This window comes from Corvus hawaiiensis, chromosome 9 (assembly GCF_020740725.1).
Source record: "Corvus hawaiiensis isolate bCorHaw1 chromosome 9, bCorHaw1.pri.cur, whole genome shotgun sequence".
Lineage (NCBI taxonomy): Eukaryota > Metazoa > Chordata > Aves > Passeriformes > Corvidae > Corvus > Corvus hawaiiensis.
In genome coordinates, this window is record NC_063221.1 from 10,638,007 (window position 1) to 10,663,693 (window position 25,687).

The following is a 25,687-nucleotide window of genomic DNA, read 5'->3' on the forward strand; positions in this document are numbered from 1 at the left end:
GCTGCATGAAGAGACAGAACAGCACTAAACTCAGAAGCAGGATTAACTCCTGTTTGTGTCACTATCTTGATTTCCAAACGATCTTTAAAAAAAAATCTGAAGTGAATATTCCCTGTAACAGAAAAGCAACTTTATTACAATTTTCCAAAACTCCCTTCCCAAAGCAGAGACTTCCAAGCCTGGCACAAGGATCATGGAAAATGAAGGACTCCTTGGCCAAGGAAGGAGGTGCTACAAACTGCTTGCCACTCAAAATGGACATCTCTGGTTTTCTAAAGCAAACAAAAAACCACCATAAGCTCCACTTTACCCCACAACAAACAAAAAAATAACTATGGAATTTATACAAAATGGGGCCAAGTCCATTCCACAAGTGAACAAAATCATCTGTAATACATAAAGAATTCAAATTTGATCTATCTTTGCTATCAGGGAGTCTCTCAAATTTTGTTATTTTATTATGCAGGCACAGAGTTACAACAAAATGAGAAAAAAATCAAGACTGTGTTCAAAAGAAGGTAGCTTCTATCCATCACAAACCTCATTTTAAAAGGGAAAAAAATTTTTAAAGCAAGTGCCCCCATTACAAGTTACCAAGCTGATGGAAAAGACGAGGCTGTCCTAATGTTTTATATCACAACAAAATTACTACCTGAGTTTAACTTGATAATAGCACTGGCTATTAGACATGAACTTTCACAGTAACAAAGGAAGAGCTAAAAATAAAATGTAAATTCTGCCCATACAGCAAGTGCTAAAACATTATGGATTTTTACACGGAAAAAAACCAACCCTCTTTGTGGAACAGATCAGTAGTTAAAGCATTCACACCCGGGCTGTCTTGGACATTTAGACTTGTAAATAAAAATTACACTACAATTTTGTACATGTATTTTTACACTAAAAATGAAAAAAGCAGTTATAAGACCATTGCAGCAGAAATCACAGACAATTACAACTTGTGCAGCCTAGTTTGCTCAGCACTCAGATTAATATAACACGATTAAATATGGAAAAGAAGAGGGTCTGAAAGCTCCTGAGGGATATCATTAGGGCAAATTGCCAAAGAATGAAACATGAGCCAGTCAGGAGAGTCTGGAAGCTGCAGTGGTACCAAGGGACTTGAATGTTCGACAGTTGGAGCTTCAGTAATGTGTGAACTGCAGGTTAAGGTATCAGGAGACTCTGTTCACTGACACACAGAATGTCACTATTGACCAGCGAGCTGCCCGAGCCTGACAGCTACACTGCAGAAAGCCAAGGATATCATAATTCCCCATTTAAACTCTTCCTTTCAGATTAACATCTCCTTTCTTAGCCTTACACCACACCTCTGCAATTACTCTCATTTTAGACTTACAATAATGGCTATTTTAATAATTACTGCATGGTTACTAAGAATTGATTTGAGGGAAGAAATAAATGAGTACCTTATTCCTCTTCTACGCAGTGGGATTTATGAGGTTTATTTCCATATTATCCCTCTCTGTAGTTTAACTAACACTACTGATAGCACAGTCCAGCACAGCATTGTGTTTTTTGCTCTTTCACTCAGAATGCACATGGAATTACTAATTAGTATGTCCACATACATACTATTGTAAACAGTATATAAATTTCAAACTACAACAACCTATACAAAAATCAGCATTTCATGTATTTCAATGAGAGGCTGAAAAAAAGCTGAGCATACAGTTATACAGGATATCCCCTGATGTATACAGTCGCCTCCTCCTCCTCTTAATAGGCATTCTTAAATTATGAATTAAGATGACTATACCATTTGCATGAAGAAATTTCCCTATCTTATGCATATGTCTATTATGTTTTAACTCTCACTTTAACAGAGGAAGTGTGCAATTCCTTAAAAACATCTGAAGTTTTATTAGCTCATTTTATAATCTGTATTTTAGTGTGATACTCACACTAGCATCTGTTTAACATTTATAATTTTTTTTAATCTACTAAATTTTATTATTTCTAGCAGGAAAGGTAAAGATTTTATTAGTTACACATCAAGCTTTTGTTGTAATGCTCCTTGCTTTTCTATTTAACATCATCTTAATGTAAGATCTTATTTAAACATTTCCCTCTATGCTGCTGCAGTAGATTTCCAAACATTTTAGTATGCCATCAACATGTTTTATAGTTTCCTGTGGTATACAGGCTGTAACACAAGCAGCTATGGGATTGTGCTGCTCTTCAAACTGTGTGACATTTTAATATTCCGCCAACTCTGCCTTTAAGCAAATACTGATGAGATAATTACGGAGTTCATATTAACATTTCCAAACTTTCCGGAAAAAAATCTCTTTTTTGCTTTTTGTACTGTTTCAACAGTGACTGCATTTCTCAAATGCATTGGTTATTTAAACAACCTTCCTCTTTAACTGACACATCTGCTGCACTGAACAGAAGGGACACGGCTGTGAACCCTGGAATAATGCTGCACTTCTTAAGGAACCAGGCAGCTCAAGAGCTCTGAAAAGCCAGGCACCAGTTAGAACTCGACCACTTACATCAGAACCCTACAAAGGACACCAGATCTGAGGGTGTCCAACAGCATCTGTGCTTGGGAGCAGAGCCCAGCAGCACCTGCCAAAGGCTGCAGGAGGAGATCCTCAAACAGAGCACACAGCACAAGCTCCCAGGCAAAAAAATGAGAGTCTGTTGCTTGACCAAGTGGGCATATCTTCTGCAGAAAACAATTCCTTACACTATTTAGGGACAAAGGCATCTCTCTGGGGTCCGACAATTGACTGCTATCTATTCTGAAAGGAATTATCCTTTAAAAAAAATAATTGTAAGGAAAGATACGTCATAGATCAGGAAAAACTCATTTTCAAAACAGGTACACATTCTCCTAAATTATCTTGAAGTTGTCTTCAGTAGACATTCTCCCAAATTATCTTGAAGTTGTCCTCAAGACTGTGTACAACCCTACTTATTTTTCCACTGACAACTGGAGATAAACATCAACTGTGAACTGTAATTCCTTTTAAAGGTAAGTTTTATATAAAAGGCAAAATCCCTCTGTCCAACAAAATTTGCTGTGTGTTTATGTATACACACACATAGATCACTGCACAACTCTGCAGTTTGCTAAAAAATCTTAAATTGTAGCAGAGAAGTGCTGCAGAACCTAGTTTCTGCAAATCTCATAATTTATTACCTGGTTTGAGGCAACAAATGATGTTGAGACATCCCCCTGTAGTTCAGTGCACTAGAAAAGACCTATTACAGTTGTGTTTCTATCCATAAAAAATGGGTAGGCAATTTCTAAGTAAACCCATTTGCCAACATTGAACGGAACCTTTAACATTTTTGCGTCCATCAATTTTGATTTTTAGACTGTTTTTTTCCATGTCAAATAATGTCTTTTAGTTAAACAACTTTTATTTTCAAGAACAAATCTAATTATATTCCTAAAATTGGTTTAAATAATTTGTTTTTAAAGTACATGAACAGCATGAGTCAATCAATTTGAATTAGTTAAAAGTAAAATTTCAGTGTTCAACCCTCTAACAAATGAACACATCTAATTTGAAATCTCTAACATTTGCACTGGACATGAGAAGAAGCTTTATGTCTCATTCCATCAGTAATAGGTTTACTGATAGTACTGAGTACAACTGAAAGTTTCAGTCTGTTTCTGATCTTTCCTGATAAGATGCTGCAGCCAGAATCAACATGTGAGCTTTCATATACTGCAAGGAAAGTAATTGCTGTTTTCTCCAGTGTACTGCAGTGATTCTGGTAAAATAATCTTTATCTCTGTCCCTGCAAAAAAAAATTCTGAAAATAGTCTCTCCAAATAGTGGGAGACCACATTACAGAGTTCGTTAGCAAAATTCATTATTGGGGGACAAAAAATTGATTGCTACCAAATCTCTACAAGACTGAAGTAATGCCCAAATTCTTCCTACCTCATGGCAATAAGCAGACAGTTGAGAAGGATGTTGTTCAAAAGCTATGCACTGATGAACATGAACAGCCAGGAGAAGTTTTAGTTCAAGGCTTGATCAAAGCAGGTTTACCTGCTCCTGGGAACACAGAGTGCAGCTCCTCCCCTCCCTCACATGGATGCAGTAATTCTGATGTGTGGATCTGCTACCCCAATGCTCACTTCTACCAATGAATCTTTCTGCTCTGTATTTCAAGGGGATCGGTCCCTTTTTGTTATCTTTTTTCCTTTTCCTCATTTTAACTTTTGCCAAAACACTGTGACATGTCTAGAGCCACTCTACTTCAGCTGAAACACTTTCTGCAGACTCACAGACAATGCTTATTTGATACCTAATATTCACATAATTTCGATGAGTAACAAGAAAATACCTGTATCCTGCACAAAAGTTACCTGGCAGTTTCTACCTATATAAATTACTTTCTTCAAAGCCTGTTCTACAGTCAAAGGTAAAAAGAGAGGAAGAGCATAGGTAGCAAGATTTGCACACATTGCAATGCACAAACTAGAAAGACAGAAACTGATTAGCAGAATCTTGTCAGAAAGCCAAAAACAGCAACAGAAGTTAAACAAATGATAAAGTAAAATTAACCTGTGATTCTGTACAACCTTTCAAAATCTACTGTAAGCAACTAAAGAACTACTGTGATAAAAGCATTTCCTGAAAAATCATCAAATACTGTCAATCTCTGTCAACACCATGTCCAGAAACGGGTGCTGGTGTGCTCTCTCCCTCCTCCCTCACAGTCCCAATGGGCCAAAGAACTGCTTCCCTCCCACTGCCTTGACCACACATATGTTGAAAGATGCCCAAGATTCTGTGTAGTTTTGTTATCTCATCTACTCATTAATACCTACAGCAATAAACTGTAGGGGATGGGTCACTGTTTTACCACAATTACAGCAGTTACCATCAGCCTGGACCAACCCTTGCTGCTCCTACCCCAACACTCTCAGTTCACAAGAATTACTGAGAAACCACTATCTGCTTCCTGAAAGGGGAACAGTCGTACAGGTGAAAGGAAGCCTCTCCTCTACGTTATTACAACTCATAAGACAACCAACTTTAGAGGGGCAAACACATCTAAAACTTGTTGGATTGAGAATGAGATCAGGCCCCAAACCCATAACAGATGCTTAACATTTGTGGAGACCTACCTTTCCATCCACTTCTTGAACAGGGGGCAGGGCAGGGGAAGATTGCTGGGGAGTAAAGTGCAAAGGGAGCTCTTGCTTTTGCCAGTTTACAAGAAAGCATAAATCTATTTCCAGCTCTAAAGATTAAACACTCAGACTAAATGATAAACTAGCCCATTCTGATGGCATTGGTGAGAAATCAGTGAGGAAAAAAATTAGCAACGAAAGAGAACAGAATATATTGCCCAAGCCATGATATGCAAAGTCACTTCTATGTAATACTTTAATTTAGCTCCTGGCTAATCATTTTCCATCTGCCATCCCCATAATCTTTAGGAAGAAAAAGAAGGAGGACCTTAAATGAGCCATAATGCATTTTCCTCCTGTTGGCAAGATGAAAGCCCAGCTCTCCTCTCTCACAGACGGAGAGAGAAAGGAAAATATATTTCCAGTTCACAGATGAAATTTTTAATTTTTTCCCTTGTAAAAATTAAAGATGAAAAAGAAAACACTTATATAAAAAACTTATTTTCTCCTGGAATTGCTGTTAGGGTTTTTTAGGATTATTCACTTCCTTTTATCATTCTTTCTGAGGGAAGGAAAGGGAAGAGATGAGTGTTATTCATGATTTTGACAGCACTTCATATACAATCAATTTCATTCTTTTCTTGCAATTCTTGATTCACAAAGCAGCATTATGGCATCATTCTTGTGCATTAGTTTGGAAGAGAAAAGAGAAGGCTGCAGACACGGCTTGTTCCTTGCCTATGGCTCCAGGAGTGACATGTTTCCCAATAACTGAAGCTGAGCAGAAAATAGAATTGAAGTGGTAGTAGACAGGCGAGTGCTCAACAAGGAATACCACTGACATACTGCGCCTACACCAGGGACCTACAGGCGCTTTTACAGATAATCAGAGGTATCTATATAACAAAGTAGGTGTGGGTGCAGAGAAAAAAATATGTAACTTCATTCAGTTACTCAATATTTTCATACCAGAAAGGTTTTTTGTATTTTTTATAGGTTGAAAAGGGAACTCTTGGAAGTTAATCATCAGGTTTTATCCCTAACACTTTAGAGATCAGGTTAACTAACATGCCTCTTATGATACTCATTTATCCTATAATAAACTAACTATGCTTCTTTAAATCATCTGTTCAAAAATTGCAGTTTCCTCACATTTCTTCATTTCATCTCTGTGTGTTCTTGATTTGTTTATTACCATCTTGACATTCATTTATTCCCTAACTTCTTTATCTCTGCCTTAATCACAAAAACACAGAACACTACAAACATTCACACCTTCATGTCCCTTTTCCTGACCATCTCCTGACACGTCCTTTCCTTCCTCCTTTATTTTATAATCTGTCTCCACGGAGGAAGAGCTACCCTCCCATAAAATAAGACGGTTCTGCAAACATTTCCCACCTCTGACAGGAGAGCTTCCAGGAAAATCATTTCTGATTAACATTTCCTCCTCCAAAGGAACTCCATGGCATGTTCTTCTGCCATACTCTAAGCAGCAGCAGGGAAAAACTTCCTTGTGAATGGCTGACAGACAACTTACTGTAGCAAGAGTAGAGATAACCACCAATGATGCTATAGCTCATCTTATCATTGGTGAATTTAGGAAAAAAAGAGTGATAAAGCAGTAGCAAGTGTGAAAAGGGGAAATCTTGCCATACCAGCACACCAGAACGAGGGCTGGTATTGCACTCATGTACCCTTCAGCAACCCTTCATCACTTCTTTTGCCTCACACGACCACCAAATGACTTTACTGGTACTTTTTGGAGGGGGTGAGACAGTTCTGCTCAACAGAATAGGGACTCTTTCCCTTTCAGTTCCCCTTCAGCCCAGCCACAAAGGACTCAGTTCCTAAAGGCTTCTCTCAGAGCGCTTACGCCCACAGCAGTGCCTGCGCTGGCTCTGCACAGCGTTTTTTTCCCTCAGTTTCTACTGAATTGCCAAATCTCATGTGAACTGGAGAAAGAAACAACTTTACCCTAGTTTAACTCAATCTTGGAACTTTCTTTTTTCCTGCAAGTGCTAGTAAGTAAAAAATTAAATTCTGAAACTAATTTGTAGATCTGTCTTTCTGCCTACGTGCCTTTTTTCTTTTACAGTGTGGATTTTCGAGGTTTGGGATTTTTAAATTTTTTTTATAAAACCCAGCAATGAAGTTTTTCATGTTTTACACAGACGGCAGGTAATAGCAATTTTCAACAATTTATTGGCTTTTCCCCCCCACTCTCATTAAAAGATGATTTTTTAACAACACATTTCAATTTCTTTTCACAAATTCTTTCAGCAGCTGTGGCAACGGGAAAACTATTCTAAACTTCAAGACTGAGAGAGCTTTCCAGATGTGGCTGTATATCCTAATTCCACTGTATTCCATATTGACATCCCACAGCCTCATTGCTGGAAGTGTGCTCCCTACAGGTGTCCCAATGGGAACTTAACTGCACCTACAACAGTTTACACCCCTGCCCAGTTTATCTTAGACTGCTTACACCTGAACTAAAAAAAAAAAAAAAAAAAATTTAAATGCCACTTGTCATTTACTTCCAGACCAAATGGCCCAACTGAGGCTATATTCCAAAATTAATTCTAATTATGCTTCTGGGAGCACAGTGAGTATCAGCAGAATATCCACTCTGCCATGCAAGTTAATGATAAATTCCCATCCATTTCTTGACTTTTAAGAACTAAATTTAGCCCTTGAACATCTCCAGGTCACATGAATTTGAGATACGAATTAAATTTTAAATCTGTAGTATTTTTACTGAGCAACTATGGATAGTGTGACAAGTGCTGAACAAGACTAATGAGGCAAAGAGAATAAAGCCAATACTCAGTCCAATTCACTGAGGGCAATTGTAGAAAGCTCTCTTTGCATGGAAGCAACAGTAAAAGTGATTCCACAAATGTATGTGTGTAAATTTATATTCAGCGCTCCTTCACCACCAAAACAAATCTGTATCTTCTATTGACATACATGTCTGTTTTTGTAGGGCTACCAAAGAAACCCAGAGCCAGCACCAAGCAGAACTTGTACGCACCTGCTCTGAGACACATCAGGCTTGTATTACCCGAAACAAATACTGGTCCAAGTGGAGCTAACACTTAGACATTTGCTTTAAAGCGTAGCATCCCTTCCACCTGCCAGCGCCGGCCGCAGACGATCCCATCTAGTTAGCATATTACTGACAGGCTGATGAGAAAGCTCCTGTCAGACACTGGCCAGGCGGGTGTTGGAGATGAACACACAGCCCCAGCTGACTAGTTAGGGAGAGACTGCAGAGGTACAATTACAGAGGCATATGACAAGCTTTCATGCTTGAGTGACTTGAGAACCGATGACATGGCTTTAAACAGCAATCCTTCCTACCTCCGGTCACAAAACAGCAATAAGTCAACTGATGCACTGTTGTAAAATCATGATTTATTCCTTTGCTTTGAATACATGAGAGTGTGGTATGATGTTCTGGTAGACTACCACAGCAGGTGCACTTGGGGCCAAAACATCTAGGGCCTGCCTCCAGCATGCATAAAATCAATGCTGTAGTTCAGCCTTCGTGGAAAATCCAACCCCAGTGCTTTAATAATTTATAGAAAGACTGAATTAAAAAGTTATTTGTACTGAAACTCATACAGCTCCATGCAACTAATAAGAATACATGCAGATGCAGTGACGTGGGAGAAAACAGTGCTGGGCAAGAACGTACAGCATGACATTCAGGAAAGGTCTTCCTTTTGCTGCTAAAGTGAAATAACTAACAGCCACCTCTGTGAATAGATCAATCCCTTTGTTTCATTCATCCTTTTGCTTAATCCAAAGCCATATATTTTGTTTCTCTTTCATAGTTTACTGTTCAAAAGCCAGAAATGGTAATTTTTTTGCTACAAACAGATCTTACAGAGCATAATCCTCAGGCTAGCTGAATCCATCTCGCTCTAACACTAAGCCTGAAGCAAGCTGTGAGGTTGGTGATAATCACATTATTAAAGTGGTTGGAAAGTCAAGCTAATAAAAGAACCAACAGTTCGGGCAAATAATGACCCAGAAGCTACAAGAGAATGGAGGGGTGGGAAGTTTCCACTTATATCTTGGTAGTAATTGGAAGGACTAGAAGACAAATATCTACACCAAATGAGTTTTTAAAGGGGATAAACCCACAGAAAACCAGTTTCAAGGAAGATGCAAAGAAAATACAACAACTGTAAAAATCTGAAGATGCACATAAAACAAAGCCTGCTTGGCTAAAATAAAATATATACTGGAACACTCTCAAGATGGTTCTTTTTTTCCTGTTTTGTTTTTTTTTTTTTTAATTAAAAAACTCTATTGGGCAGCTTAAAACAGGCAACCTTCTTTTATTTTTTCCTCTACAGTAAACCCTTTTTAATATACCATCATTTCCCCCCTTCTTTTTTCCATACTAGGACTGATTCTTTACTTGACTATAGTGACAGTATGAAATTAATAGGGCAGAAATGGTAGACAAAGAATTCCTGAACATAAGTAAGGGCAGCTTTCCATTCCTGGCCCCCACAAGAAGGGCGAGGAGAAAGTGAACAAGGCCTTGAATTATGCCTTTTGTTATCAGTCACTGCCCTGAGATAGTGAACCAAAACAGAGCTGATAACTTGAAGGTGACATCACAACCCAGTCTTCATGAACTGACATAAACACTTCATATTCAGTTAACCCAAAAGATAAGGCACAACTCCCTTAACAGAAAGTTGTGCTTGATTGCACTATTTTTGAACAATTAATCTTTTCAAGTATCAAGCTGTAATTTAGGAATATTAAAACACCAACTTTGCAATAGAAAGTACCAGTCTGCTGCACTTTGGATGCAACAGTAAAACAGCACAAAGCCTGCAAAGGCTAACGTCCAAACAGACTCCATTTGCTTGCTGTATTACATCAAGCAATCCCCATTTTAAAGAAGAAATATCTTATGCCAAAAACACATTTAATCATTCCTGGCAATTCAATTAAATTCTTATAGGCAATACTGGAAAGTGTTTCATTAACTTTTTTTAACTATATTGCTCTGTAAAGAAGCAAGCCATGCATCACTCCTGTTCTGTTCCTGAAAGAGATGAGCAGGCAGCACTTCTGTGAACTGAAGCTTTTAATAAGCTAAGTCTACTTTTCTGTTTTATCAGAACTCACTACTGCAAATGAAAATTAACCAATCCTGTATAAAAAGTGGATCCAACATCATGTGGCAGTAATTTTGTATAGCCATGACTTAAGTAATGCTAGGAGACTGAAAAACCAACTAGAAAGAAAGTGAAGCTGGTGTGCTGTCTCATTTTGGATTTGACCTGCAAGCCACTATTTACATTCACAGCTTGGGGACACTCCAGGATGTCCAAACACCACTACAAACATCTGGAAAGTGACATAAATTATTTTCAAGTGAAGACATAGGCAAGATGGCTATTAATTCATTAAAAGGTTAGGAATAAACAGCTGAACTGTAAACAAAGTGGAAATTTCTCACAACCAGAATATTCTATCTGTTGTTCTGTAATGACTTCCAAAAAGGAATTTGATCATGTAAATAAGGTAGTCTAGATCAGCACAGTCTAATTCTGGTGCTTCCTCATGGCTTGTCACATCATAGCAATAGAGACCAGCTGGGATGTTCAGCCTAACAAAAACAAGTCTTAAACAGATCCAAATGTAGGCTGAGAGTACAATTCTAAATCGTGTCAAGCAGACAGACACGTGCTCACCTGCAGAATGAATCTTCCATGGGCTCAGAGCTGCCATCATGATTCCTATCTCCTCTCTACTGGAGCAGTAAAACAAGGTTGACTGGGGCATCATTGGAGCTGAGTTTTTTAAATGGTGTATTTCTTTCCCCCCCCCTTTTTTTTTTTTCCCCTTAAATATAGCAAGCAGTGTTTCAGACTGGCAAAGTGAAAAAAAATTTTGATTCCTCAGTTTTGCTACATCATGTGAGCTTCTGCTAAAACAGATTCTTTGAAAGAGCTTTCCCTTCAAAATCTATTTGCCCATTCAGGTCTTACTACTGTGTTGTAAAGCACAATTCTTGCCCTAGCCATTTCAGGAAGGGAAGGGGGAGCATGGAGAGGGGAAAAAAAACCCTCTAATAAAATACAGAAAATTCCTAGGAAAAAGTAAAATCTTTGGTTGTTAAAAGTATATCAGAAACTAGTAATGTGAAGATTGTTTAAATTCATTTAGTATTTATTTTGCTGGCTTTCCGTTGTTCACATGGCCGCTGCTTGTATGACCCCGTGTTTGCTTCACTGCAATTCCCAGGACTGACTTGGCTCCACACCCTGCAGAGCACAGGGCAAGTGCTGCCTCTGTGCACTGCCCTAACTGCAGTGCTGGTCACAGATCCAGGGACCCAACACCGTGGTATTTAAAAAATAATAAGGAAATTATATAATCACTACTACAACCTGCAGTTGTAAAACCTGTCAGCCCTTTATGGCAATTCTGAATCTTCTCTAGCTTCAATTTACTTTGGACTCAAAAAAATTGAAAGGAGTTTTATCCACTATTTATAATCAGAGAATTCTCACTCCTTACAGCACTTGCAAGTCTTTGAAAATAGTAATTTTTAGTACTATATCCAACCTTGTACCCATGTGTTCATTTCTTTGGTAGTGCAATTACCAGTGTTCAGAAACACAGAAATGATTTTCCACCACAGACAGCATATCAAGCAAAATGTTTTATGCAGCATTCTTCAAAAAAATTAAGGTAACAGTGCTTAATAAGCTAAAGATTCTGTGTAAGAATTATACTCTATGAGTAAAGCTTGGTTATAAAGTGACAGTCTTGTACTGATGCAAAAATGACTTGGGAGTATTTTCAAAATACAGGGGATTTTAAAAACCTGTAAGATTCTGTGAAGAGTAAAATAAAATGACATCTGAATATTTAGGCATACTTTCCAAACAAAATGCAAAATGCAGTCTAAGAAGGCATAAGAGGGGGGAAAAAAATTTTAATGTGAGCAGCAGCTTAAAACCTTTAATTAAAAAACCGCTATTTTGAGTTGTACGTTATTGACAGTCTGAAGAGCTGCTCCAAATCAGAGATATTACAGTGTGCACTCCCAAACCACTCTAACAAAGATGAATCTACCTATTACCAGGTTAGGATAGCAGCTATTATTAGGGACCCTTGATTTCTTTCAAGTAGCTCCAATGGAATAAGCCACAAGTGAATAATAAAGATCTTATAATAGCCCTTAAGAATTCTTTTTAGGTTAGAAGGCACAAAAATGAACTTGGGAGAGTTAAAGAACTCTCATCTCCCGATAAGAAAAATAATTAACCTGACTTAATGTATCTGAGTAGGTCTTACATAAATCAGACTTTTGTACTTCAAGAGCCAGACTAAAACCATATATTAGAAGAGTATGTAGATATTGTCTTTTAAGTACACATGGAACATATCTAAAACCACAAAGGTCTGCAGGTCATTTTGTGAAATGTTCAATATATCCTACTTAAAAGGAGATGTGTGAAGTACTTACAGTGCTTAGTTTGCTGGAGGTAATAATGATTCGTCTCTCATGCAACATACTGGCATAAAGTTGCAGCATGTTGTTCACATCCACAGCAACAAAATATTCAGTGAGGTTTCTCTGTTTAAATAAAAAAGAAGTTAATAATATAGCAACAGTAGTAGCTAAGTGGAACATTTGATATACATTACTTGTGAACATTTTTGTCAAATTAGTAGGTGGGGATAAAAAACAAACCCCAAACTATTAAAGAAATCCCTTTCCACCAAAACTTGTGCACTTTAAAAATAATTAATTGGGTTTTAAAGCAAATGAAAAGTTAACTGTGGTGTAAGCTGTTAATATTTCACTCATTTCATTATGCTTGTGACTTAGATTTGCCCTTTTGTTTTCTCAAATTGGAAAGATTATGAGATTGGTTATTATACCAATATCCCCATATGCTTTTAAGGTGACCATTACTTCCAACTCAGGAAGGGATCTTCCACCACTGTGATAACTGGTCTGTCACAGCTACAGTAATAAAACTGCTACTTAGCCAGGCTCTCCCAAAGTCAACACATTTTATTCCATTTCAAGTACAGCAAAACAGCTTGTTGAAGAACATCAAGCTTTTGCTTGAGCTGTGTGTGCCAGGACATCAAATGTCCAGCAGAACTGGTGGAAAGTACTGGGTTCTTCCTGCAGCCACCCTTTTCACCCCTGATAAGAATCCCACTGTGGGGTTTAATCAGAGGCAAAGCCACCAGCACCTCCCATTAATAGTTCAGACATCAGAAAAGTGGGGGCAAAAGAGAAAAAGGTGGGGGTATTTCTGTGTTCCAGCTGAATGTAACAGTTATTCCTGCAGGGCACAGCGCCAGAGACACACAAGTTCTGAATAAGCTAAAATAGCTAGCAGCAAAAACGCCTGGAAAACAGCAATTTTTTGTAAACAGTGGAGAACATGTATGAAAATATACTAATACAGCCCCCAATATGCAAAATATTTAATTTCACATATTCATTATCATATCTGCAACCAGAACTCCTGTTCATCTGTTCTCAGGGACAACAATGTCACTGAATGTTCATGTAAGGAGGTCTATCAAGGACAGGCCCTAGCAGAAGGACAGACATCAACAGTGGAATTGTACACTAACATTCTATTCTATTCTATTCTATTCTGGATGTGGCCAACACACAACAGTAAGGCCTCCCAGCCCTGAAAAAACAGCCAGGGCAAGATGAGTAGGAAAAGCTTCAGAGTGGAGTGACTTCCCTTTTGGATATATTGCAACATTAAACAAAACAAAACAAAACCACAAAAAAAACCAAAACCAAACCAAAACAAAACAAAAACCACAAAAAAAACCCCCAAAGAAATTGAAAAGACAAAGAAAGATCCAACAGCCAATCTAGCTTCATGCAAATTCATAAACCCATTATTAATTTCAAGACATGAAGTAGTAGAGTTATACTTGGTCCATGTTGCATAGAATTTTGGAAGAGATAAAAACCAGAGCTTTAAGGCTACAAACACTCAATTTTGGAAAAAACCCTCTGGTCTTTCAAGTGCTACTTTTAAGGGGTTGTCAGAGGCTGATGCACCATGAGGATTTGAGTCCAGTTTATCTTAGACACCCTCCAACACTGCAGTTGATAATGGTGTGCTGATTCCTTGCTGAAAAAGCTGTGGTAAAAAACAGTTCACAATCTTGTACAGACCAATTTGTCTTTGGGAAACAGTCACAGTTATTTCTCTGTTACATCTGAAAAGTTACTGCCCCTGAAATACGTGAACCTTAAAACAAAAGGTAAAAAAATGCATTTTATGGCCAGTTTACTGTAATTACCTCATCTCTTCACTCCTTGCATGTTCTAGCTCTCCATTAGTACCTTACTATTTTGATTCACACTGAAAGGATGAGACTTCTATTAATGCAGTAAAAAATAATTATAGAAAGGCAGCTAAAAATTACTTTACCTTTCTCAAACAAGAAAAATAAATCTACACTGGCATCATTGCAAGATCCTCCATCAGCCACAGGTCCAGATAGATGCTTTCCCATATTTTCTTCAATTTGAGCCCATAACACACCTTCTAGCCTCCAAAACTATGTTCTATTAGAACCCCAAACAGTAAGTTAAGAGATTCCTTAAAAACAGAGGCATTCAAAACATAAGGTGAAACAGATGAAGACATAAATTTAAAAAACTAAGCCCTGTCCTGCCCAATGAGCCCTAGCAACAAGTGTCCTCTCTTATTCCTCCATCCAGCAACTTTCCCTGGTCTCTTAGGTTGCAACATGGTCCATGCCACCATCTTAGACTCCTTCTCACCAGCACAGATGTACCCTCAGGCCTCCTCTCTGCTACCAGCACCCTCCTGCTCCTCTCCACTGGTGTTTCTCTATGTCCTTCCCTGGCCCATCCCACCCTGCATCACAGGACGCCGCGGGGAGCTGGGAGCAGCTCCCTGCTGCCCCAACACCATCATCCACCAGGCATGAGCTCTGGGGCACTGCATGATTTTGGGAACCCCAACAGCTTAACTTCCAGAAGGAAGTCACTGTTTGAAAGTGTAAAAACACACTCATACAGCCATATACCATTCCAGATTTGGAGGCTGGAGGGGGGGAAAAAGGACCCTTCAAAGCTCTTTTATGAGATGCTATCTAGCTAAACATATCATAGAGAACGTGATCCAAGATTTCCCATTTGTGCTTTACCCACAGCACCGTTCAGGACTTAGCATTTACAGAATGCAAGTCTTCATAAAGTAAATAAAAACCAACCAAAAAAAAAAGCCCCAACCTCTGTTCCTGGTGCTTGGTTAGCATCCAAGGGTAAGCAGGTACAGCATGTTTTCAAAAAGCCGGAAACACCACCTTCTTGCACAAAAAATGTGTATCTTGAAGGCTGAACTTGCAGCTTAGCAATGCACTGTCTAAAGGGCAAGTATTCAAATAAAACACGAGGTGCAGAAGTGGAATATATTTTATGTAAGTAATCCTAGTAAATGCAAAGAAGCCAAGTAACTACGAGCAAAGGGTGGATATAGCAGTGGTCAGAAATGTCCTGTTAATGCTTTAAAAGGGGTTAATGAATGCAACAGTAACTACCAGCTAAAGGTTGCAATAATAGACATCAATCATTTCTAAAAACGGTCTTGGAAAAAAAAAAATCTCCTCTTGATAAAAGCAAAAGTTCAGCCTAGCCCAAAATGAGGTTAAATAAGAAATGGAATACTTACACTTTCAGGGATAGTTGGCAATCCAGTTATATCAGGAGTAATGAAATACGAGTGCTGATCGATGGGAAAAAATAATTGATAATTTATGCACACAGGAAAAAGAATTCTTTTCTTAAGAACCCAGCATTTAGGATTTCCAACCCCATCTGTGTTTAAGCAAATAGCCATTTCTCTAATAGCATTCTTGCTGCTGCTAGACAAAGAATTAAGCAGATCACAACATGAAATGACAAGCTCTGGTTCTGCATAGCACAAAACCAAGGGAACAAAATACTGGGCTTCAGTTTTGAAATAACACTGAAATTAAGCCAGCTTTAAATGTTGTCACGAGCCTGAGAATAGCATTGATTAAATTAAGCACTGAATTAAAAATTGCAACAAAAAAAAAAGTTAAAGGACAAAATGTAAATTTAGAATGGAAAAGAAAAACCATTCACATGAGAAAGATAATTAGAACAGAAATATTATTACTTGATATACAATTCTCCTTTCTTTCCAAACATCTTTGTATCAAAAATGTGCTAACAGTAATGCAAGATCTGAAGCCTGAGATTCTGCAATCATTTATGAAATACATTAACAATTTTATGCATCTTAGTTTGAGGCCATCTAGGATGTAAATATAAAATGGATTAAACTAAAACCAGATATAATTTAAATTACCCTCATTAATCCAATGCTCTTAGTAGTTATCAGACATGGATTTAGCTCAGAAATTTTAAGGCATTTTTGCATGTTAGTCTAAATCTTGAAGGAGAAAGAACCTCAGTGCATACTAAGTAAATAAGATAATTATTGGGGTTTTAGCATTTGTTTTTAACAGAATTTTTACATTTTTCCAGACTTCTTTTGTTCTTACAGTATATTTTTACAATTATAATTAGCAACACAAAGACATAGCTTGTTTTCAAGTCAAATTTGAAAAAGATATATCAAACCAAAGTCTATAAGACTTAAATGTGTCTTGCCTTCAAGAAAAAAAAATTAATAGTATTAAGTCTGTGCAGGAGACTTATTAAACCAGCTTGATACATTTAATAGAGAATTTTCCCCACAAATTAGGTCATTTGGCAATAGTTAAAATTTAAGGAAAAAATTGGCTTAAAAAAGGCATCCCATAAACATCATACCACTTGCACAATAAATATCACAGGTATTGTTTCACATCAACACAGGAAAAAAAGAGATTTTTTTCTCCGGTCAAGAAGAGGAAAATATTCAGATTAGACTCAGACAGAATGCCTGCATTCTTCAGAAGTATATTGAAAACAGAAAATTATTCCCTATACATAATAAGGTCACAGAATATTTATCAAAAGATTTCTGAGTAATGAAGTTATTAACTTGGAGAAGTAATCATTTCTAATTAACAAAGTAATAATATTTCACTAATTAAACAGAAAAGGAAGCCAGAACTATGAGAAGCAAAAGCCATCACTGCAGTCATTAAGAGCCATAAAGCAGCAGAAACACTGTGGTATGGAGTCCTTGCACATCTTTGTGAACTCGCTTAGGAAGATGTATGACCTTGGAAGAGATACTAAATCAATAGCTGCTGTCCTCTATGAAGTTTTCTCTAAAAAGGACACTGGAAAATGCAAGTTTTGCTCATCAGTTCAAGGGTTTGATTTTCATAGCAGGTTTTACAAAAGCATTATGATGCACACACACATAGCTCTGAAGCTGGACTTAAACAGAAAAGGTATGCTGATATTAGACTGGTCTTTTAGGCCAAAGACAGCAGCAGAATTTCCCAAAGGACAGGTATAAATAAGCCTCAAATCAACAGAAATATCCCATAGCAAGTGATTATTTCTTTAATTACGATAGGCTTTAGATAGTCAGTGCCTTTAAAACTCACCGATACAAGACAAGGCTGTTTTTTCAAAACTTGCTCACTTGCAAAAATCATCTCTTGGTTCTTATGCAAGATGAGAGAAAGATTGAACAGTTGACTTTTGAGTTTTCCAACAAAAAAGGCCAAAGCTGGCTGTACTGCTTGTAATATTCCATGTTTAAAATATTGGCTGAAAGTTAAGTTTTATTCCTTTTATTCCTCCCCCATTTGAACTCAGACTTAGCTGGCTTTTCCAAAAACAACAAAATTTTTAAAACTTTTTTAAAAAGGAAAGTGACCCAAATTATTTTTAAGCTCATGTTTCACAGAACAAATAACCACCTCATAAATTTCAGCTGCAGAATATTTGTTACTGGGACCAACAGGTGAGAGTAGAACTTGGTCCCTAACTGGACAAAGGTATTTTGGTGTCTCCTGACCAAGGATTGCTAGGAAACACCATGTATCCAGATATTGGATGTAATTTATGCATGGTTATGCACACACAGTCCTAAGGACCACTGTGGGCTGCCACCCAAACCCTGCTGCAGCACCCATGAGCCTTTACCCTGCAGCACATCTGAGTGAATGAAATCTGAACCAGACTGATCCTGGCACAAGGAAAAGCCACCTCATGATGTCATTTCCACAATTATTTTTAAGGCTATTACTCCTGATGGTCACTTATTTATTTATGAGGGCCAAGAAAGAAATATCAATACAGAAGACTAGAACTGAAAGTGGCAATAAATATTTCCCTGCTCCCTGCAGCATTACAAAAACAGAGATGCCTGTAGACCCAACAAGCATTGGGATTCCAGCTGACCCATTCCTCCCTCCTCTGCCCCATCTGAACCCACAATATTTGCTCGACTGTCCCTGCAGCCAAGCATTTGGCAAGAGGTTTGCATTTAGATAACCATCGTTCAGCTAGAAAGATTACAAAACTCTTTGATATAACTGGGAACAAGACATAATTGAGGAAAAAAAACAATTCCAAAGTCAGACAACACTGAAATAAAACCAACTATTGACTTAAGAGCAAGCAATCTGTCGTTCCAGTGTAGCCAGCTGTATTCACCAAAACAGCCATCTCCACATTCCCCACAACATTCATTTTGAGGTTGGCAAGTTCTAGAAAGGTGAACTTTGTGAGAAATACAAAGGAAAATATATTTAAAAGTGCTCTATGTCCCTCTGAGCCACAGAAGCTTTGATGGACATTTTATAAAGCATTTTAGAGTTGCCAAATTATAATTGGTTGTAATACTGCAATTAATGATAGCAAAATATTATTTGATATACAGAAGTATTTTTGGCAAAGGCGCTAGGAACTGAAACATTACACTGACAACAGAAAGAAAAAACTTATCAACAGAAACAATTCCAACTGCAGCCTCAAAACCAGTTCATTGTTCTGGTGAAAAACAACAAAGAAGACTGGAAGGACTTTCAAATACAGTCAATTAGCACTGTACAAGGGGAGAAAATATTAGCTCTCTATAGCCTAGTGAAAAACAAGGAATTTGTAATATTAAAAATTAAAATAAAATAAAATAATCATTAAGTTAAGCAGCAAGGATCAGTAACTGCTGGAACAGAAGTGGTAGACTCCATTTTTCTATGCCTTCATAATAGGGCCAGAAGCTTTTCTAGAACCTGTGCTCACTTTAACTGAAGTACGGGGCTCATTTCCAAAATACATGAGCTAAAAGTCACAAGAAATCACACAAAGTCAAGACAAATAATCTAACAATATTTCAGTACATGTGTAAGCAAAGCCTTTACAAAATCACTTCTTTCTGTGTCCTGCAAACTGTGATGGTTCAACCAAGCCCCAGGTATTTGCACACTGTTTCTGGCAAGCACAGTAACTGTACAGATGCTCTGAACATGCACAATGTCTCGGAGACAGCAGAGGTTCTGTGCTGGCTTTATATTTCACACAGGCTCTACAAGTGTGTTTAAACATGCACCCATAAGCTAATTCTGGTTAAAACTCCAGGAACTGTAACAATGACATATCCCCTTTTAGATGTTTCTGCAACAACACCATCTTCCCCCACAGCCCATGTCACATCACAAAAAGTCAGAGCACAAAAGCAAAGGAGGCCTGGACACATTCTTTCATCGAGATGTGCCGAAAGTTTCACATAACAGTGTACTTCTGCTCTTCCTACAGAATTTTTGTATGATTAAGAAAAACTAGGGAAAAGGAGAAGGAAGATGGGAAAGCAGCCAGCTTTCACAGACTTTTGACCAATCCTGAAACTGTACCTACTCAGACATAAGAGGCAATAAAACTGAGTTAGTGTCTCCTGATGCACAGCAGGAGAAACCAAAATTGTCTACATGAAACAGCTGGAGGCACAAAAAAGTAGTTCTAGCACTGTCAGATCCTACTGCAGTTTAGTTTCTCATCCACAGAGCAAACTTCAAATTTCTGCTTCTTTATGACTATGACTTTTAGAAAACAACACAAGACAAACTCTACCCTGCACAGAGGGAAAAAAAAATAAAAAAAGGTTGTCCAAGCCAGTTAATGATGGGAAGCAACATAAATTTACTCTTTCAAACGGTTGAGGTTTCTTCTTCTTTCAACTTTACCTACTATTTCATAGTCAGTAGGAATTAAAAAAGAAAAAAATACTTACCACACTTAAACTGACTAAAGCATTCGCCTTTGGCACAGGATGGCTATACAATGATTTTAACAAATCATTTGAGTCATTTTCCTGCAGGGAATATATTTTAAAGGTAGTTAATTATCATATAAAAACTAATTACTATTTACTACACATCAAACTACATATTGACAAAGAGATATAAATATTTAATGACCAAAACAATTGCAATTCATAGTGAAGTATTTAAATATTAAGTATAAAATTCAGGCCAGCTTTGTATCTCATAAAATGATCGTATCTGCAAGTTAAGCCATTTGCAACTGAAAACTGGGATACCATGTCTAGCTGGTCTGTACATCCTGGACATCATCTTCCTAAAACTGTTAGCCATGATATAGGTTTATTCAAAATTTTATTAAATATGCCTCATCAAAACACATAAAACAGTTAATAAGGTTTACTAAAATGTACTTGCAGCTACCTGGTTTAACTAGGATCCCTCACTTTGGTCTCTAGAAGGGACATTTACTTGGGAAAGAGAAGTGCTTGGAGGGTTTGCTGGTTCGGGGTTTTCATTCCATTTAGGTGTTTTGTTCGTGGAGATTAAATTCTTTATGTTGCCAAAGTAAAACCAAAAGCATCAGTTGCAAGCCAGGGCCAACTTTTAAACACACTGCTTTGAGTTTACAGCAAGCTTCTGCCTCTCCCTGTAAGAAGATGATGCTGCCACTGGACCCCATATCAATGAACAAGACTTTTGGGTCTAGCCCTTGGTCAGATGAACAGTACCTGGGCCAGGAGGGAGCAATGTCCTCCCACAGCCTCCTCAGCAACAGGTATGGCACCAGGCAGTGTAACAAACTGCCTCCATGCACTGCTAAAACTTTCCAACCCACCAAAACAGCTCTCAGTACATAAAACAACAAACCCTGCTACCTAAATTGCTTGAAGTAAGAAGTGCAATGCCAGCACCACTGATCAAGACAATCCCTATCCCTTTCCCTCAAACACAACCTTAGTAACAATTTTTTCTATTACAGTGAAATAGGGACTAAACCAAAGGTCTAATTATAGCATTTGTAAGACTTACATATATTCCACTTTATTGAAACACACATCTAACACCAAACCTTCTTATTTATCTTTGTACATAAAGTATCATCATTCTCCACAGTCCATTTACTATAATGCGTAATTATTGCTTATTCTATACTTCAAATATTTTTGAAATGTCAGCTTTTCCAGTCTACAGCATATGACTAAATAGTGATGCTTTTTAAAAAAAATTATAATCTAGTACACTACTATAGTTAAAGCAGAAAGGTATAGCTTTGTTGTTCTCAGCAAAGACAGATGCCAGTAGCTCCTTTGCTGTGTAATCCTGGAATACATCTAATTGCTCATGAATATGCAAACTAAACTATCATGATTCTTTACCAAATGCTGCAAGTAATTTTGTCTTGTTACTTGAGATGTCAGAATTACGAGAGGTAGTTTTTAGTTAATATGAAGGGTGAAACAGTACATCATCTTTTATACAGTTCTGAACAAAACTGTTTGCAGCTGATAATCAGATAGTTCCAGAGAGCTACAGTTTACAATCAATACGTCATACAGCTCTCCAGTGAGGTGACACTTGCTCACACTTCACACAGGACCTGTTTATGCTGAGACTGACACATTATAAAGGTATATTTTCAGCAGCTTTTTAAGATTAATGTGGGATTCAAGTGACTGTGGAAGCTGTATGTTCAGATTCTTTGAATTTCAGTAGGAGGGGTATAACTTGCTTCTAAATCCTACTAAAACCTTAAACTTCTAAACAGTATAGAATCCCTTTACAGTATTGCAAATAGTGAGTACTATTTCAAGGAAAATATTTTACACAAAGAACTAGAATATGTAAAATTACCTGTTCTTTAGCTAAATAATCTGCCAGGGTATTTAGGAGCTTGTAGTATACCTCAAACCATGGTAGGTAACTAAAACAGGAGGAAAAAAGTGTTTTAATAAAATATCAATGTGTTTTTCCAGTGCTTATAAAATACTATGATTGATCTGACTTGCACATTTTTATAACATCTCTACATATAAATAAAAAGCATATAAAACCTTTCCCCATTAATTTAATAGCACATCACTGATACACAGTATAGATAGATGGTTTCTTTATGCTGGACACTTGCATGAAGTTTCATTAACCACAGATTAACTTATAGTACTTACATTTCTTAGTATTTTCAAGGCACCAAAAACACATTTGAAACATTTTCTAATGTCATTCCCACTTCTGTAAATTGTTACAGATTTCAGTAGTTATTTGCAATTTTTAAATTCTACATCCTCTTATACCCAGGGGACTGAACAGACCTGCTGCTTGCCTGGAGAACAAAAACCAACTTTGTCTGGGCAGAGCAGGTACCACCTATCTGACAAGTGGTGCAATGCTGTGCAGTAGTACAGATGTTACATTATGTGTAAGAATTTTGGTCTCCCTATAAAGTCATTTTTATAGATTAAATTAACTTCCAAAACTAAAAACATTCCCCAATATTGTAAACACAAACACACTGATACATCAATACTTAAGAGATTTTAACACAAGTCTGCAGCCCATGAGTGCAATACTCTCACTCAGTTAAACAGAATCCCAGATAAATCAGACGTAACTGAAGAGTATGAGAAAAAACCCTCAAACACAGTGGTATCAGTTGCATTTTTGCCATCTGTTGATTGAAGTTATCTTTAACAGTGACATCATCAGCGACCCCATGCTACAGAACTTTCCACCATCACTGTTTAAGCTATTAAGTCTGATAAATAGTAACAATATAAATCATGCCTTATTTACAAATAGCACACCTTCTCATGTCAGAATTTTATCACAAAGAATGTTACTGAATTGGTAATAGTATAGCTAATATTAGTTGTTTGAGATTAGAAGGGGGAGCTGGAAAGGAAATAGAGCCTGAAAGGTTTTTAGAACATTTCATACCCATATGTAACACTACTACAGACTTCATTCTTCAGTGCAGTGTAAATCCACAGACATTCTTCTTAAAGGCTTTAGTGCACACTGCAGACAGACCTTAAATTGCAAATTTATATATTTCAGGAAATATGCTAACTACAACTGAAAAAACCCAGTATGCAGAACCGAAATATTTTCCCTGATAGGGAAAGGAAAGCTGCAGGGGAAACCCTGACTGGTAGAGAAGCCAAGTACTGCTTTGTGCAGTGAGTCCAGTGAAGGGTTATGTTTTCTTTGTAACACCTCTGTTCTCAGTATGTAGCTGGCAAGGTTTTAGAAACAGATCCTGATTCTTAGGGTAAAGAAAAAGCAGAAATCCAAACACAGTTATGGTTAATGCATTTTCTAGCAATCTTTGCTGTCTTTATAAATGCTTAACTACTGGCTCCTATAAAAACAAAACCAAAACCAAAAAAAACCTCCCACAGAAATCCATCATGAATTTACTCTAGCCAAGCTGAAGAGACAGAGGCAATGATTTAATGATTTCCTTAAAGCCACCATATTAATGTCTTTATCACACTTTACCATACATTGTGCTGGCTATTAATCAAAACAACACCAACCTCGTAATGCTCACAGACATTTTTAATGCTTGGTATTGCTGACAGTGGTTAAGGTGTAACACTATTGCATTTGCATTTCAATATATTCTTGATACAATCATAAAATTTACTGTAGTGCACCTTTGTAAGGTGCTTACAGGTGTGAATGTTCCATGCCCTTGTAAAACACCCACCATATCAGCACCTAAAACATCTGATCTTTGAGCATTCTTTCACCTAGGACTCCTGTTCTATTATCTTCTCAAATCACGTTAACCTGCTGTTACACACCACTGAAACACAGCATAGAGAGGCAAACAGAATTGCTCACTGCAGTGTTCAGAGTTTCTGCAAACGTCAGAGCTGTGGAACTGCTTCACAGCCCAGAATTACAGCAGGGACTGGGACACTGTCCTAGCATTTTGTCAAAGGCAAGGTACACGGTAGGTGTAAATTGCAAAATATTTTTATAACACTGCACACACAAATGGGTTAGACCACCTAAACGCTTTCCAGTCCCTTGCTATCACCTCTGTGTTAACAGTATACACGACCCCAGCATATTTTGCTGTAGAATACTCCAAAATCTCATCTGATCATCTATTTTTGATAACGAACATTTATGAACAGCATTCTATAAAAATAAATTCTCCTACTTTGATGAAATATGAACTATACTTCTTTCCTCTATGCATGATCTCAACTCTCTTATTAATGAGAAAAGAAAAATTAAATGCAATTTTTAAGCATTTAAAAAGGTCAAATTAATTATTTGAAAATAATGAACCCTAACAGAAAGCCCAGGGAGATTTTTCTTTCATACAGCAAGGCATGCTGACCAGAGCACTTGGATAGAAATTTCTTCCCTTAGCAACATCAGGTTGATGATACACTTCCATGTCTTTGTGCAACAAAGCCACAAAGAAAAACATCCTACTTGACCATAGTTTACAAAAGTCAATTTCTTTTATGAGCTGAAAGAATGGAAAAATAATTGCTTTAAGCCTTATAACCACAGACACAAGGTTAATATAATTTCAACATGCCTCTTAAACCTGAAAAATTAAGGAAATCAAAACAAGTACTCCATTACATTATATGGCATGAAACCAAAGGCTGCCAGAACCTGTCCTCTGCTTCTTTTCTACATAATCTTCACTTCTTCAATGGTATGGCCTAATTGCAAAAGCTTTTGTCAGTATTTTTAATTATAATGTTCTTCAACAAAATATTACAAAGATCTATTGGAAGCAAAAAAGTTCCCTTTATATTTTTCTTTTATGTATTTGCTAATTGTAATTAATTCAGCATAATAAAGAATCATACTTGTTTTTTCATGAACAATAAAGAGTGCATTTGCATGTGTGCATATACGACGCATCTCTACCTTCAGGAGTAAACACAGTTGTGTTTGTTCATAATAAAGATACCATCAGGTGGTATTTCAGATTCTCAACTCAAAGACCAAGTACAAGCTCTTTGCAATTTGTTAAATCCTCGAGGTTGTCAAGCGACACTTTTGTCCTCTTTTACCATCGGCTAATTTTGGAAGCACGTTTGTTAATAATCCTATTAATTGATTTGGACTACTCTTGTAAACAGATTTATTCACAGATAAACACTGGATGACATAGGCTTTACATCTTTATCCAGTGTATCACATTGGACAAAGAATTGTATGTAGAATCACAGAATCCTGTAGGTTGGAAAAGACCTGTAAGACCACCAAGTCCAACCATCAATTCAGCATTGCCAAATCTACCACTAAACTACATCCCAA

At 37.3% G+C, this 25,687-nt stretch overlaps 1 protein-coding gene across 4 annotated transcripts in view; it reads right to left on the minus strand.

Moving 5' to 3' along the window:
- DENND1B (DENN domain containing 1B) overlaps nucleotides 1-25,687 on the minus strand; it is a 161,739-nt gene that overhangs the window by 65,166 nt on the left and 70,886 nt on the right. For 2 of the 4 annotated variants that reach the window (XM_048312185.1, XM_048312181.1), the window contains exons 6-10: nucleotides 22,244-22,313; nucleotides 20,359-20,439; nucleotides 17,729-17,788; nucleotides 15,868-15,921; nucleotides 12,642-12,752 (exon numbers count right to left, since the gene is read on the minus strand). In XM_048312185.1, the coding sequence (XP_048168142.1) occupies nucleotides 12,642-12,752; nucleotides 15,868-15,921; nucleotides 17,729-17,788; nucleotides 20,359-20,439; nucleotides 22,244-22,313 (376 nt within the window). The remainder of the gene's footprint in view (nucleotides 1-12,641; nucleotides 12,753-15,867; nucleotides 15,922-17,728; nucleotides 17,789-20,358; nucleotides 20,440-22,243; nucleotides 22,314-25,687) is intronic. The other 2 variants (XM_048312182.1, XM_048312184.1) reach the window with 2 other exon arrangements.